Below are 13,715 nucleotides of genomic sequence, written 5' to 3' on the forward strand. Positions count from 1 at the left end.
TTATCATGGCTGGTACCGGTTGTAACAGTCTCTGAATTTTGCTTGAGTGAAGGGCTGAATGCATTGTCTTGTGCTCCACAGGAAGATGTCTTCAATTACATCCACAACATCTTATCTATTCCTGGCCACAGTGCTGAGGAGAAGCAGTCTGTGTGGCAGAAAGCAATGGATCATATGGAGGTACTGACTCCAAATCCTTACGGAATTTTTTGACAGTTTCATGTTTTTAACAATTCAGCATTTTCATGCCTTCTCTTCTCCTTCCCCTCCGTTTCTCACTAGAACTCTCTTCTCAAGACCCTCTCATACGTTTGTCATAGTTAAGGTTTCTGCATTAATCTCCGCCTGCTGCTGTAAGATTTACAATGAGGGCTGGGCACCTCACTAACCTCCGTTGACCAACTGGAGCTGGGGCTGACGTGTGGGGCACATTCCTTACCTCAGATGGTGACCAGAGCTGGGCCTGTTAAACCTTCTGAATTATACCATTCGAATGGGTATTTTCCAGGTTAACTTTTGCTAAGTGGTGACAGATGTTATAGGAGTTTTCCTTAGTTCTTGTACTTAGTTTTTCTTTTTACATAATTCTTTATTGATTCTTTGGGAATTTCACATCATGCACCCCAGTCCCTCTCATCTTCCAGTCCCTCCATACTTGCCCCTCTCCCCTGTAGCATGCATCCCCACAAAATTAATTTTAAAACAAAACAAACCAACCACCTCGCTCCTCCATCCTTCCAACACCTCTTCATCCATCCCAGGGCATCGGGAGCTGCAGTGTGTCACCAGTATACCCTTTTGTTCAATCAGTCCCACCCACAAATGTTCATTGCAGTGGCTCATTGGTCTGGTTCAAGGCCTCTGGCACACCGTCATCACCCAATGCTCACCGAAACTCCTCTCGGTATCTAGCGGTTACCATTCCACAGGACTGGTCCCTTCATGCACTCCAGCAGGTCATAGATGGGGTAGATGTTAGGGTGGACAAACCCAAGGCCCAGGATGTGGGTCTGGGTGGTAGCTGAGCTGGTCAGTCTGGGCCACTGGGACCGCCCCTTCAGCTCTCTATGCCCGTGGTGAGGGGTGGGGCCATCTCTCCTGAGAGAGGGGCCAGCTCTCCCGCTGCAATGTCTAGTGAGGGGCAGGGCCAGCTCAGCATGGGCCCTCGGATTTCAACACATATGGTTCCTATTATTCCCTGTGGTTACACAGGCCATGGACATCATTACAGATGCCAGCTACAGCAGGAACATAGACCCAGACATGCCCTCGACAGCAGCTTGGGCCTAGATGTCACCACAACCTCGGTGGCAGCGCAAGTCATCAAGTTCATTATGGCCCTGGTGGCAGCAAGACCCTCAGACACCAACATGGTCTCATGTGGCTCTCTAGACCCAGTGCATCTACTCATCCCCTGGTGGCAACAGGAGCCATAGACACCATTCCCAGACCCTGGCTGCTGCTGGGCCACAGATCCTGGGCCTGGGTGACCCCTTGGCCCTGTGTGGCAGCGCAGGCCACCCAGATTGTCATGGCCCTGGTGGCAACATGGTTCTCAGACACCAGTATGGCCATAGGTTGCGTCCCAGACCCCAGGCGTTTGTGTGACATCAACACAGAACCCAGCCATGGTAGGACCACGGACCTAGACATGGTCCTCAGTAGCAGTCGGGGCCTGGGTGTCACCATGGCCCCAGATGGCAATGCAGGCCACTCAGATTGGCTTGACCCCCATGGCAGCAAGGCTCTCGGTCACCAACACAGACCCTGGCTGCTGTAGGGTCATGGACCCAGACATGACCCTTGGCAGCAGCACTGACCTGGACAATACCATGGCCCCAGGTGACAGCACAGGCCATTCAGATCAGCGTGGCCTGGGCAGTGGCACTCTCCTTGGATACCAGCATGGCTACAGTCATAACACCAGGGCCAGTCCTACTGTTTTGCTCAGACCAGGTACAAGGCCCTCTGTCCCAGTTGCTATAGGGGGCATAGGAGTGGGGGTGGGGTCAGCTCTCCTGTTCTCACACCCTCAGGGCTGGCTCATCTGCCGCCCCCCACCTCCGTGCCCATGTGCACACGCACACCAGGGTCAGCTCTAGTGTGCTGTCCAGGCAGGGTGAAGGGCCTGCTCTGCTGTGTGCTGCAGCTGGGCTCAGCCTGCTCTCTTATAGCACCTAAGACCACCTGCCCAGGGGTGCCACCACCCCATCAATTGTTAATCAAGGAAATGCCCCACAGATCTGCCTCCTAGCCAGTGTGGTGGAGGCATTTTCTCAAGTAAGGTTCTCTCTTCCCAGATGACTCTAGCTTGTGTTGAGTTGTCATAAAACTAGCCCGGACAATTTTTGGTAATATAAACATTTTCATAATATTCTGCAGATCTGCTATTATATCCATAAATTGTGGGGGCCCACAAAAGCTTCCTAGTGAGATCTGAGCTTGCTTCACACAGCAGGGCTGATTAGGGGATGCCTTGACCACGTGCATGGTCACCAGGTGCCTGGGATGGTCTGCACTTGGCTGTGCTGGGGAGGGTCTTTTGCTCCACCCCTTGGCATTCCTTTAGAAGCCCTTTTGAAGAGACAGAGGGGCTGGTGGATTTGGACCCAGGCCCTTCCGAGGCTAGCCTGTGTTTTCTGTCTGTCTCTCCTCTAGCCTTCTATCTACATATTCCTTGTTTCTCCCTGGGGGAAAAGAGGGAGCTGGTCTCCCTCACATAATATCCATCTGAAGATGGAAAGTCTATCCACCTTCTAGTGTCTTTCGATTTCCTCCTCCGGTGCTCTGAAGTTTCACTGTAGAAGCCCTTCCCTTCCTTAGATTATTTCAGTTTTCATGGGTTGGTTTGGTTTCATTTTTAGCTACAGTGAATAGGATTGCTTTCCTGATTTCTCTCAGCGTGTTCATTTCTGGTACATAGGGACAGCGGCTGCTGCTGCTGCTGTTGTTTTTAATGTTGATTTTGCATTCTGCTAGTTTACTGAAAATATCAGTTCTAAGAAGTTCCTGGCAGAGTCTTATGATCTTTTACATATGAGATCATACTGTCTGCACACATAGTGAGTTGACTTTGGTGTCATTCCATGATTTAATGGAAATGGCTTCCAGTTTTTCTCTTATTTAGTATAATGTGGCTGCAGCCAACCTTTATCATGCAAAGATACGTGTTCTCTTCTTTCTCACCCCAAGGTTTTTATCATGGAGGGATGCTGTTGCATGTTGGTAAAGCCTTTTTGCATGTATTTACATGATCTGTGTTTTCTCTCCTTGAGTCTACCCATGTAGTGTTTTGCATGCATTGTTTGCACATGGTGAACCATCCTAGCACAAGGATGAGATCAAGCCAAGGATACAGTTGACAGGTGTTGAAATGAATTTCCCACGATTTGAGGACTTTCACATTCGTGTTCCTCTGGGATATTGACTGCAGTACTAGTTGGTATTGTGTCTTATCTGGTGTTAACATTGGGGTGGTATTGGCTTTTACCACGAGTGTGGGACTGTCCTTCCTCTTCCTTTTTTTGTGGGATAGTGTGGGAGCATTGGTGCTAGTTCCTGAAGGAACTCCCCCAGACACCCCTCTAGGCTTGTGCTCCTTCAGCTGGAAGATTTGTTTTTGTTTAGATCTCATGTTGGGTATACATTTGTCTGACTTGTTTCTGTCTTCATGGTTTAATTTGATGGGTTGGATGGACACTCAGACATTTAGCCATTTTTTGTAGCTTTCCAGTTTATTGGAATACAGGTTTTCAGAGCATGCTCTCACAATCTTCAGTATTTCGTTGATATGTTGTAATGCCTCAGTTTTTATCTTTAATTTTATCAATCTGGATCTTTTTCTTTCATTTAGTCTTAACTATGGGTTTGTCAATCTTGTGAAGAGCCAACTTTATGTTTCATTGATTCTTCATGTGTTCTTTTTGTTCCCATGCCTTCTACCCGAATGTTTAAAAAAATATTTTGTTTTATGTATATGTGTATGCATATATGTATGTATGTATGCATGTGATAGTATGTGCACATGTGTGTACAGAATTCAAAAGAAGGGATCAGATCCCTTGGAGCTGGAGTTACAGGTTTTTGTGAGCTGCCCCATGTGCATACTTGGACCCGAACTCTGGTTCTCCTGATTGAGAAGTCTTAAGCACTGAGCAGTCTCTTCAGCTCCTCTGTCCTAATCTTACTGGTTTGGGATTTATTTTGTTCTTATTTTCTAATACAGTGAATGCATCATTATTTATTGAGGGATCTCTGGGTTTAAATCTATGTATTTATGGCTGTAGGCATTTCCTTTAGAACTGCTTTCATTTTATCCAATTACATCTGGTAGGTTGTGTTGTCAGTACCATTCGAGTCTCGGAATTTTAAGTTCCCCTCGTGATCATCTATGAACCATTCATCATTCATTGGTGTGCTGGTCAGTCTCTCTGAGGGTTTGTTGTTGTTGTTCCTGGAGTTCACTTTGGTACCGAGTTCTTATTTTAGTTCCTTGTGATCAGACAGAATACAAGAAACACAAGTTGGTGGATCCTGTTTGAGTCTAGTATGCCAATCTGCATCTTTTCATTGGAGAGTTGAGCCATTGGTGTTGATCAGTTATTGAAAGGTAATCATTAATGCTTTTTTATTTTGTTGCTTTTGGAGTGTTTGGGACTTCTCTGCTCTTTGTGCTTTCCTGCTGTTCTAGTGCGCTTTAGTCTTCTAAATGGCTTCATCGATGTGTTTCCTTTTCTCTTCAGTATAAAGGATTCCTTCAGGTATCTTCTGTAGTGACCTGGGTGGTCATGAGTTCATTTGGTTTACATCTAGCAGGGAAGTTTTCTCTTTGTCCTGTGTTCTGGTGAGGTCTTTGTTGCTGTGATGGAAACAACCCGGGGAAGGAAAGGGTTCCTTTGACTCAGGAGAGTACATCACTGGGGGAAGCCAAGGCTGGAGTCTGGAGCAGGAACCAGAACAGAGAACATGGAGAAAGCTGCTTACTGACTGTCTTCCTCTGCTGCTTTGCTTAGGCCGCACAGGCCCATGCCCAGGGACAGCACCACCCACAGTGTTTTGGCCCTCCTGCATCAATTAGCAGTTAGGAAAATGCTCACAGACATGCCCAGGGCGGTCTGACAGGCAGTTCCTCAGCTGAGGACCTTCTTCCTAAGCATCTCAAGTTGACAAGCAAGATGAGCTGTCATGGCCCACTCACTCCTTGTCAACTTGACATACAAACATAATCATGGTTAAATAATAACTTTCCTTTTTCGGTTTGTATTCAGGATCTCATGTTAATATTAATACCACAGTATAAAACTCAACTCCACCAGTTTAAAAAAATCCAAATTCTCACTGAAAAAAAATCCAAAAATCTATTAACTGTGGGTACCTAGAAAATCCAAAGTAAGTTACATACTTCTTAATCCAAGAAGGAAGAAGCAGGCCACAAATATAATCAGAGCAAAGCAAAACTCAGATCCAACAATGTAAAAATGCTTCCTGTCTGATACCTCTGAAGAGATTCACTCCTGGTCTTCTGAACTCTGATGGGCATGGGTAGCTCTACCTCTCCAGCTCTGCCATCCACAGTACACACAGCTTGTCTCCTCGGCTCAGGCCAGCTCCACCCTAAAACTACCTCTGCTCTCGATGGTCACCCATGGTCCAGGCATTCCAGTCTGCTGGAGTCTCCATTGCAGCTGAGGCTACATCTTCAGCAATGGCCTCCTGGCCTCTCTCTTCAGAAACTTACCTTGGCACACGGCACCAAGCCTCAGCTACTCGCCAAGACCTCTTCAGTCCTGGACCTTCTGCTACAACTGAGGCTGCCCCTTCCCCAGTGGCATCCCCTGGCCTCTCATAGTGCCAGGCCTCTGCTGCTCTCCATGACCCCTTCATGCCATGCCTTCAAAACCAGCACCATGTAAAAGATTGTTTGACATTGCTGAATTTGACTTCCAGCTTGAGCTGCAGCCTTGGCTCCCTGGACCTCGTCCTCTGTGTGCTGACCCTGAGGAGATATTTCCCAGAAGATTTCACCACAGTGATGCTAGTCTCAATCATTGTCTGCATAAAGCAAAGGTTTTCCTTCACAGATTTTTTTTCTCAGTGTTTCTTGACATTTATTAATTTTTTTCATTTTTCTTTATTAAGAATTTTTCTACTCGCTCCATATACTATCCACAGATCCCCCTCCTTGGACCTTCACAGATCCTTAATTAAAAATACCACACAAGTGGCTTGGCTAGTCTTTGAGGGTCCACACTTCCCCCTGGAGCTTCACCAGGCAGGCCTCCATCACTGGTGCTGCGTTCAGCCTTCTTGTCCCCAGCTCCCACAGAACAGCCCATTCAGCTGAGCACTTAAGGGCTTTTCCAGCCCCAAGTTCCCAAATTCTTTATCTTCCTCCCATAAAACATTGGGCTCATCAGAGCAACACTCTCCAGTGTCAGCTTCTGTTCAGTTATTTCTGACGCCGGCCTAAAACACCAATTAGAGGGGCTGGAGAGATGGCTCAGCGGTTAAGAGCACTGGCTGATCTTCCAGAGATCCTGAGTTCAATTCCCAGCATCCACATGGTGGCTCACAACCATCAGTAATAAGACCTGGGCCCTCCTCTGGCATGCAGGCATACATGAAGGCAGAACACTGTATATGTAATAAATAAAATAAAAACAAAACTAAAGAACATTGATTAGAACCAGCTTAGGGGAAGAAACATTCATTTGGCTTACAGGTCACAGTTTGTCCTTGAGGGAAAGCAAGGCAGCAACTGAACCATTGACCACATAGGAACATTGGTCACCGTCTTCCCCTGGCTTGCTCAGCTGCCTTTCTTAGACAGCCCAGGCCCACCTCCACTGAATGGTACCTTCCATGGTGGGCTGGGCCCTCCTGCATCCTACATCAATCTGCAATTAAGAAAATAGCCCCATAGACACGTCCATGGATCAAGCTGATGAAGACAGTTCAGTTGAGGTTTCCTCTTCCCAGGTGTGTCAAACTGATAATCAACATTAGTGTTCAGTTTAGGCTTTTTTGGAAGTACTGATGGAGGTTGGCAGTCATTATTTCAGAACGTGGAACACACAATTGCTTGCCCTTAAATTTTAGTTTTCTGTTGAGAAGTCTGCTGCATTCTGATGGCTTTGCCTATATGACTTAGTACTCACCTCTTGCAGTTTCCAGTATTCTTTCTTTTTCAGGATGCTATAATGTGATTTGGTGAAGTCCTTTTCTGGTCATGCCTGTTTGGCATTCTGAATATTTTCTGCATGGGGATGGCTATCTTTGTTCCTTGATTTCAGAAAATTCTACTACGATTAAAATTTTTTTAAGACTTATTTTATGTATATGAACATTTTGCTTGCATGCATGTATGTGTCCCATGTGCATGCCTGGTTTTCACAGAGGTCAGAAGAAGGCATCAGATCCCCTGGAACTGGAGTTACATGTGGTTGTGAACCACCATGTGGTGCTGGGAACTGAATCCAGCCTCTGCAAAAGCAACAAGTGCCCTTAACTGCTGAACCATCTCTCTAGTGCCTCCTGATAGAACTTCTTCTCTGCTATAACTTTATTGACTATATTCTCATTCCGTTTCATTTTGTGTGTGTGTGTGTGTGTGTGTGTGTGTGTGTGTGTGTGTGTGTAGTTGGAGAGCTTCTCTCTAGGTTCCACCAAGCCCCCGCGGTCCCACAACCCATGTATAAAATAATCATACAGACATTTATATTATTTAAACTGTTTGGGCATTAGCTCAGGCCTACCATTGTCTAGCTCTTACTCTTATATTTAGCCCATTTCTGTTAGTCTATACTTTGCCACATGGCTTGTGGCTTACTGATGTCTTTATATGTTGCTTCTCATGGCAGCAGCTGGCAGTGTCTCCTCCCAGCCTTCCTGTTCCCAGCCTTCTCTTCCTTGTCTCGCCTACCCTATCCTTCCTGCCTGGCTACTAGCCAATCAGCATTTTATTTATACAGAGTGATATCCACTGCGTGTGTGTGTGTGTGTGTGTGTGTGTACATGCATGTGTGCACACACACATTTATGAGGTCCAGAAGTCCAGTTAGTGTGTTTTCCTCAGTCTCCCACCTTGTGTTTTTGAGGCGGGGTCTCTTGTTGAACCCGAAGCTTGTCAGTGGGCTAGACTGGAAGACCAGTGAGCTGCAAGGATCTGTGCTTGTCCCACATTCCGGAGTTATAGAAGCGTCTGCTGCATCTGGCTTTGACGTGGATGCTAGGCATCCAAAATCAGGTTCTTGTGTTCTAGCTGATACCACCTGTTTGCCTACATGGCAGATAATTTGTTGACTGACCCATCTCCTCTGCCTTGTATATATTTTCTGTGTCCTTAGTTTTCTTTTTCTTTTGTGTGTACAATGTATAACTTTGTTCTTGTAATGTGTCCTGTAGATCTTCCATGTTCCATTCCTACTTTGTTGTTTTATTTTCATTCCTTTCTGAATGTTTGAAGTCACCCCCACACCCCTTTCTCGGGCCCTGAGATTGTCTGCTAGTTGATCTGTTTAAGCCGTTAATTTGTAATGCTTTAAAAAAAATTTTTTTTAAAATTTTATGTGCATTGGTGTTTTGCCTGCATGAGTATCTGTGTGAGGGTGTCAGACCTTGGAGTTACAGACAGTTGTGAGCTGCCATGTGGGTGCTGGGAATTGAACCCTTGTCCTCTGGAAGAGCAGTCAGTGCTCTCAACCCTCAAGCCATCTCTCCAGCCCTTGTATTGCTTTTTAATTCACTCAAGACTTTGTGTTCTTTGATTTCATTGAACATTCTTACGATCATTCCTTTGAATTCTTTGTTCTTTTGTCTTATTCACTGTCAGTGGGATCCATTATTGTGGAATTAGTATACCATGCTCTTCTACACTTGGTCTTTGCATTTATCTGTGTATTATGGCTGTGTTTGGCCAAAGTGTTCCCACAGAGAAAGGCACAAATTGAAAGGCAATGTTCTGATTGCTTTCTGCTCCTGTGATAAACACCACAACCAAAGCAACTTGGAAAGGAAAGGGCTCATTTCATCTCACGCATCCAGATCATAGTCCATGACTGAGGGAAGGCGGGGTAGGAGTACAAGGCAGGAACCTGGAGGCAGGAACTAATCAGAGACCATGGAGGAGTGCTGCTTACTGGGGGTTCATGCTGAGCTTGCTTGCTGCCTTCCTTCCTTTTATCCCTTCTTTTTTTGTGATTTTATTTCTACTTATTTTCTGTGTGTGTTCAGTGCCTGAGAAGGCCAGAAGAGGCTATCACATCCTTTGGGGCTGGACTTACTGTGAGCTGCCTGTCCGGTGGGTGCTTGGAATTAAAACCTGGTCCTTTGGAAGAGCAGCCAGTGTTCTTAACTGCTGAGGCATCTCTCCAGCCTGTCAACCAGCTTTCTTAGACAGCCCAGACCCACCTGTCTAGGGACCATGCCACCAACAAAGGACTGGATTCTCCCACATCAGTCATCAATCAAGAAAATGCCCCACAGGCAAGCCCACAGATCAGTCTGATCTAGGCAGTTCTTCTGTTGAGACCCCTCTTCCCAGGGGACTCCAGTGTGTGTCAAATTGACAGTAAAAACTAAGCAGTGCAGGCAGAGTGATGAGGGAACCCCAGAAAGAGAGTTTCAGAGCGAAAAGTGTAGCCCGAAGGGTCAAGGGAGTTCAAGGAGATGATGTGTGGAATTCTTAGATTTGACAGATGTGGTTTCTAGAAAATGGGAAATTAACAAAGGTTAAGACGTTAGTCTCGCCAAGACTCAGGTTGGTTTCCACAGACACTCCTGGTTTGTAAACTCACCCTGCACCAGAGGTGAAGCTAGGATTCTAGTTAAAGAAGGCATGAGAGTCTATAGGGAGCTTGGGGAGATTGTACTCCTCTGCCCACCCCTAGCTCCCATGGCCAGAATCCAGAATTCCCTAGAGCATCCACTATCTACAAATCTTAGAGTGGTTAAAAATGAACCCTAATTCTGATTTACAGTATGGGGTCATTCTAACTTTGCTAATTGGTAATGTGACCCCTAAATTAAGGCACAAAGCAGGGTCTCTTAAAGTACACTGTGGAAGCCCATGACAGTATCGAGCCTGTGTCTACCAGGAGCTCATTGAGTGTACCATTAGAAAAAGCCCTTGTCTTTTCTGTTGACTGCAGGAACTTGTGTCCCTGAAGCCTTGTAAAGCTGCAGAGCTGGTTGCTACTCACTTTTCTGGACAGATTGAAATAGTCATGGGACAGCTTCAGGTAAGGACTGTGAGCATATGATGGAAAAGGACATCTTTGTCTGAGGGCTTCTGATTGTAGTTATTGCCTAAATTCATAGTTGCCAGTTAATAGTAATTTTATGATGTGCCATGTGTGGTGTGTATGTGGTGTATGTGGTGTGTGATGTGTGTGTGTGTTGTGTGCTGTGAATGCGTTGTGGGGGTGGGAGTAGCTGTGTATTAATCTTTGAGTATTGAAATAAAGGAGTTCATTTTTGGATAACAAATACTGATATTAAAGAAACATCTTGAAGCTCTAAACTACACTAGTCTAGAAATCGTAACTCATAGAAGATCCTCCCATTTTCTTTGGCTATCGGACCCACAACCCTTTTCTATTGATTGTTACTTACGCACTTTGCCACCTTCAAACTGAACCAGTGGTGACGCTTTGGAGTTTCTCGAGGAATAGCTTCTCTAGACGTGGCTGCATTCATTGGGAATGCTGAGGAGCTCTGTGTTGCGTGAGAACCTGCTGTTGCTCAGTGTTTACCACCGAGGCGCTAGTATTGAGTTGGCCGATTACCATGCTGATCAAAAGAGAGCTAGGCAGAGTGGGACAGCCCGGGGCCATGAGATACCTACCGCCCACAGTCCTTCCATGCAGCAGCAGTGGTCCGGAATAACGGCAGAAAGGCAAAATGAAAGCTTGAGCAAGCTGGGCGTGATGGGAGGCAGAGGTGGGATTCATTCATTCAACCCCACTCTGTACCCAGAACCCTTGGTGGTAGGCTTCCAGGAGCATAGATGACTCATGTGGCTGTATGCAATGCTGTGGAGCTGTGCTACAAATCCGCCCAAGAGACTTGGAACGAGAGAAGATGGATGGATGGGGAGGGGTGAGGAAACAGCTCCCCGAGCTGCCAGAACTAGGACAGAAATCTGATTTGCAAACAGAATTGGGAAAGGCTTTCTTGATAAGAGGCTCTGGTGCGGAAAGACGGAAAGGCATAGCACAGCTTGTGTGTTCAGAAGCCGGGCAGCTCTGCAGGAAACATGAGGTAGGAGGCGTGGTGGGGGAGCAGTTCAGTGCAGTGAGAAGCAGTGTTTCAGAAGGAGGCGTGGTGGGGGAGCAGTTCAGTGCAGTGAGAAGCAGTGTTTCAGAAGGAGGCGTGGTGGGGGAGCAGTTCAGTGCAGTGAGAAGCAGTGTTTCAGAAGGAGGTGTGGTGGGGGAGCAGTTCAGTGCAGTGAGAAGCAGTGTTTTAGAAGGAGGCGTGGTGGGGAGCAGTTCAGTGCAGTGAGAAGCAGTGTTTTAGAAGGAGGCGTGGTGGGGAGCAGTTCGGTGCAGTGAGAAGCAGTGTTTCAGAAGGAGGCGTGGTGGGGGAGCAGTTCAGTGCAGTGAGAAGCAGTGTTTCAGAAGGGGGGGAGGCGTGTGGGGGGAGCAGTTCAGTGCAGTGAGAAGCAGTGTTTCAGAAGGAGGCGTGGTGGGGGAGCAGTTCAGTGCAGTGAGAAGCAGTGTTTCAGAAGGAGGCGTGGTGGGGGAGCAGTTCAGTGCAGTGAGAAGCAGTGTTTTAGAAGGAGGCGTGGTGGGGGAGCAGTTCAGTGCAGTGAGAAGCAGTGTTTCAGAAGGAGTGAGCTATGACAGTAGAGCCCAGAAAATACACACGGGGCTTGAGCTGATTGTAATGTGGTTTAAGCAAAGGCTGGTATCATTAGATCTGCTTTATAGAAAATTAACTGTGGCAAAGAGCACACACAGAGCAATTAGCACCTGAAAGGCAGAGGGCCAGGCAGAAAGGTGGTGACCAGAACAAAGTCAGTGGCAGTGGAGGAGATGGCTTCCAGATACATGTGTGCACTTAGAAAGGAGCTCAATGTGATGGGAAAATTTTCAGTTGTTCCGAGGTTGTCCCATAATAGGTCTACTACCTAGCTTAGAGATTCATTAATTCAATCAGTTTGATGCTGTGGCTAGAAACTTCAAGTGCAGAGGAGGACATACAAAAGCTGTGGGAATGAGGGAAACTTGAGAGTGATTTCTGCTCACAAGGACGAAGACGGACAGAACAGCAGTTACAGAATAGTTGGGCTGGAATGATGCTGGAGCCCAGGGAAGGGCACACGGCCAGGCTGTGGGAGCGGCAAATGCTTCTGTTCACGCCACTCAAGCCCAAAGCTTCTCTCCTTTTTAAAACGCATGTCTGCTAAGTCTTGCTTGTTCTGGTGCTTTTGGGACTGACTGTCTTTAAAAACGTAAAATTAACAATGACAGGATCCCACCCTGACCCCCACCCATAGGAAGAGACAGAGAGGGCTGTTGAGTGAATATCATTCATCAGTCAAATAAATAAGAGCTGGGTGAAAGAAAAAGGTGACTGTTTGATTGTGGCTTGTTTGTTGGGTCCTACGCAGTTCTTTTAAAGAAACAGTATTTTCCTGCCAAGTTCTAATGATCATATAAACCCCACACAGATCTTACTTAGCTCCTTTACTTTTAATGCAATTTGCTTCTGAAGAATAGTTCCTAGAACTCTTGGAATGAAAAATTAGCCAGAATATTAAGTTATAACTGGGAGGAAGTCATGTAAAATAAAATAAAGCAATATAGAGAAGACAGGATATGAAGACTGATGGAGACTAATGACTATATATGAGTTAGTCTTTTTAAAAACAAGTGTATATTTCTATATACACATGAATAAATACTTGTGTGTGTGTGCACGCCTTTCCGGTGTGAGATCAAACCTTAGGTTTTGTGTATGCTAGGCATGGATTCTGTCTCTGAGCTACATCCCTAGCCATAAATATATTTAAAAATCATATTTAAAATTCTGTTCTTTTCACTTTGGATGCTCCCTGCTTGTTACAGAAGAAATTTGAATGCATAGAAAAAGTAAAAACTTACTCTTGCTTAGGCTTCAGAACTTTGAAACTGTATGAAGTGGAATAAGAAGATGAATCTCATGTAATTGTCAGTACTCTACGACACAGGCAGGGCGTGCAGCTGGGGTTTGGAGGTGTTGAGAGTAACCACAGAGTAGTCTTGTTTGGTTTTCACGTAAGGAAACCGAACACTGAGTCCCACGGCCCTATAGCTAGTGAACATTGGAAACAGAACCCAGATTTTCTGGTGTACTAATGGCTAACACTTCGAAGTTGTGGTTGATTTGTTGCAGAGATGATGAGTGGGTTTTGGAAGTCATTGTTAATTTGGACCTTAAATACTCCACCAAGTCCCCCACCATTAATTGTCTCACAGCAGGCCCTGTGAGAGGCAGAAGGCAGGCGAGCCAGCTTGAGACTCTCTACAGCCCAGGGCCACTGTCAACAGCAAGGTCCGAGCACTGGCCGCTTGAGTCCCTTGTGTTGGGGCGAGCTTGCTTGGGAAGGGTCTTCATTTGAGGTAGTGGTGTGTGCGCGCTTCCACACTCAAATGACAGTGACCGGAAGGAACAAGGCTCCGTGGCAGCAGTGTCTGCACACTGAAGGGGCTGTCTAAAGCGTCTCACAGTCTTGG

General features: G+C 46.2%; 1 protein-coding gene across 1 annotated transcript in view; it reads left to right on the forward strand.

Moving 5' to 3' along the window:
- Nucleotides 1-13,715, forward strand: part of Vps8 (VPS8 subunit of CORVET complex) — a 203,649-nt gene that overhangs the window by 95,547 nt on the left and 94,387 nt on the right. The window contains exons 32-33 of the mRNA XM_036204062.1: nt 82-180; nt 10,149-10,238. Coding sequence (XP_036059955.1) covers nt 82-180; nt 10,149-10,238 — 189 coding nt within the window. The remainder of the gene's footprint in view (nt 1-81; nt 181-10,148; nt 10,239-13,715) is intronic.

This window comes from Onychomys torridus, chromosome 12 (genome assembly GCF_903995425.1).
Source record: "Onychomys torridus chromosome 12, mOncTor1.1, whole genome shotgun sequence".
In the NCBI taxonomy this organism is placed as follows: domain Eukaryota; kingdom Metazoa; phylum Chordata; class Mammalia; order Rodentia; family Cricetidae; genus Onychomys; species Onychomys torridus.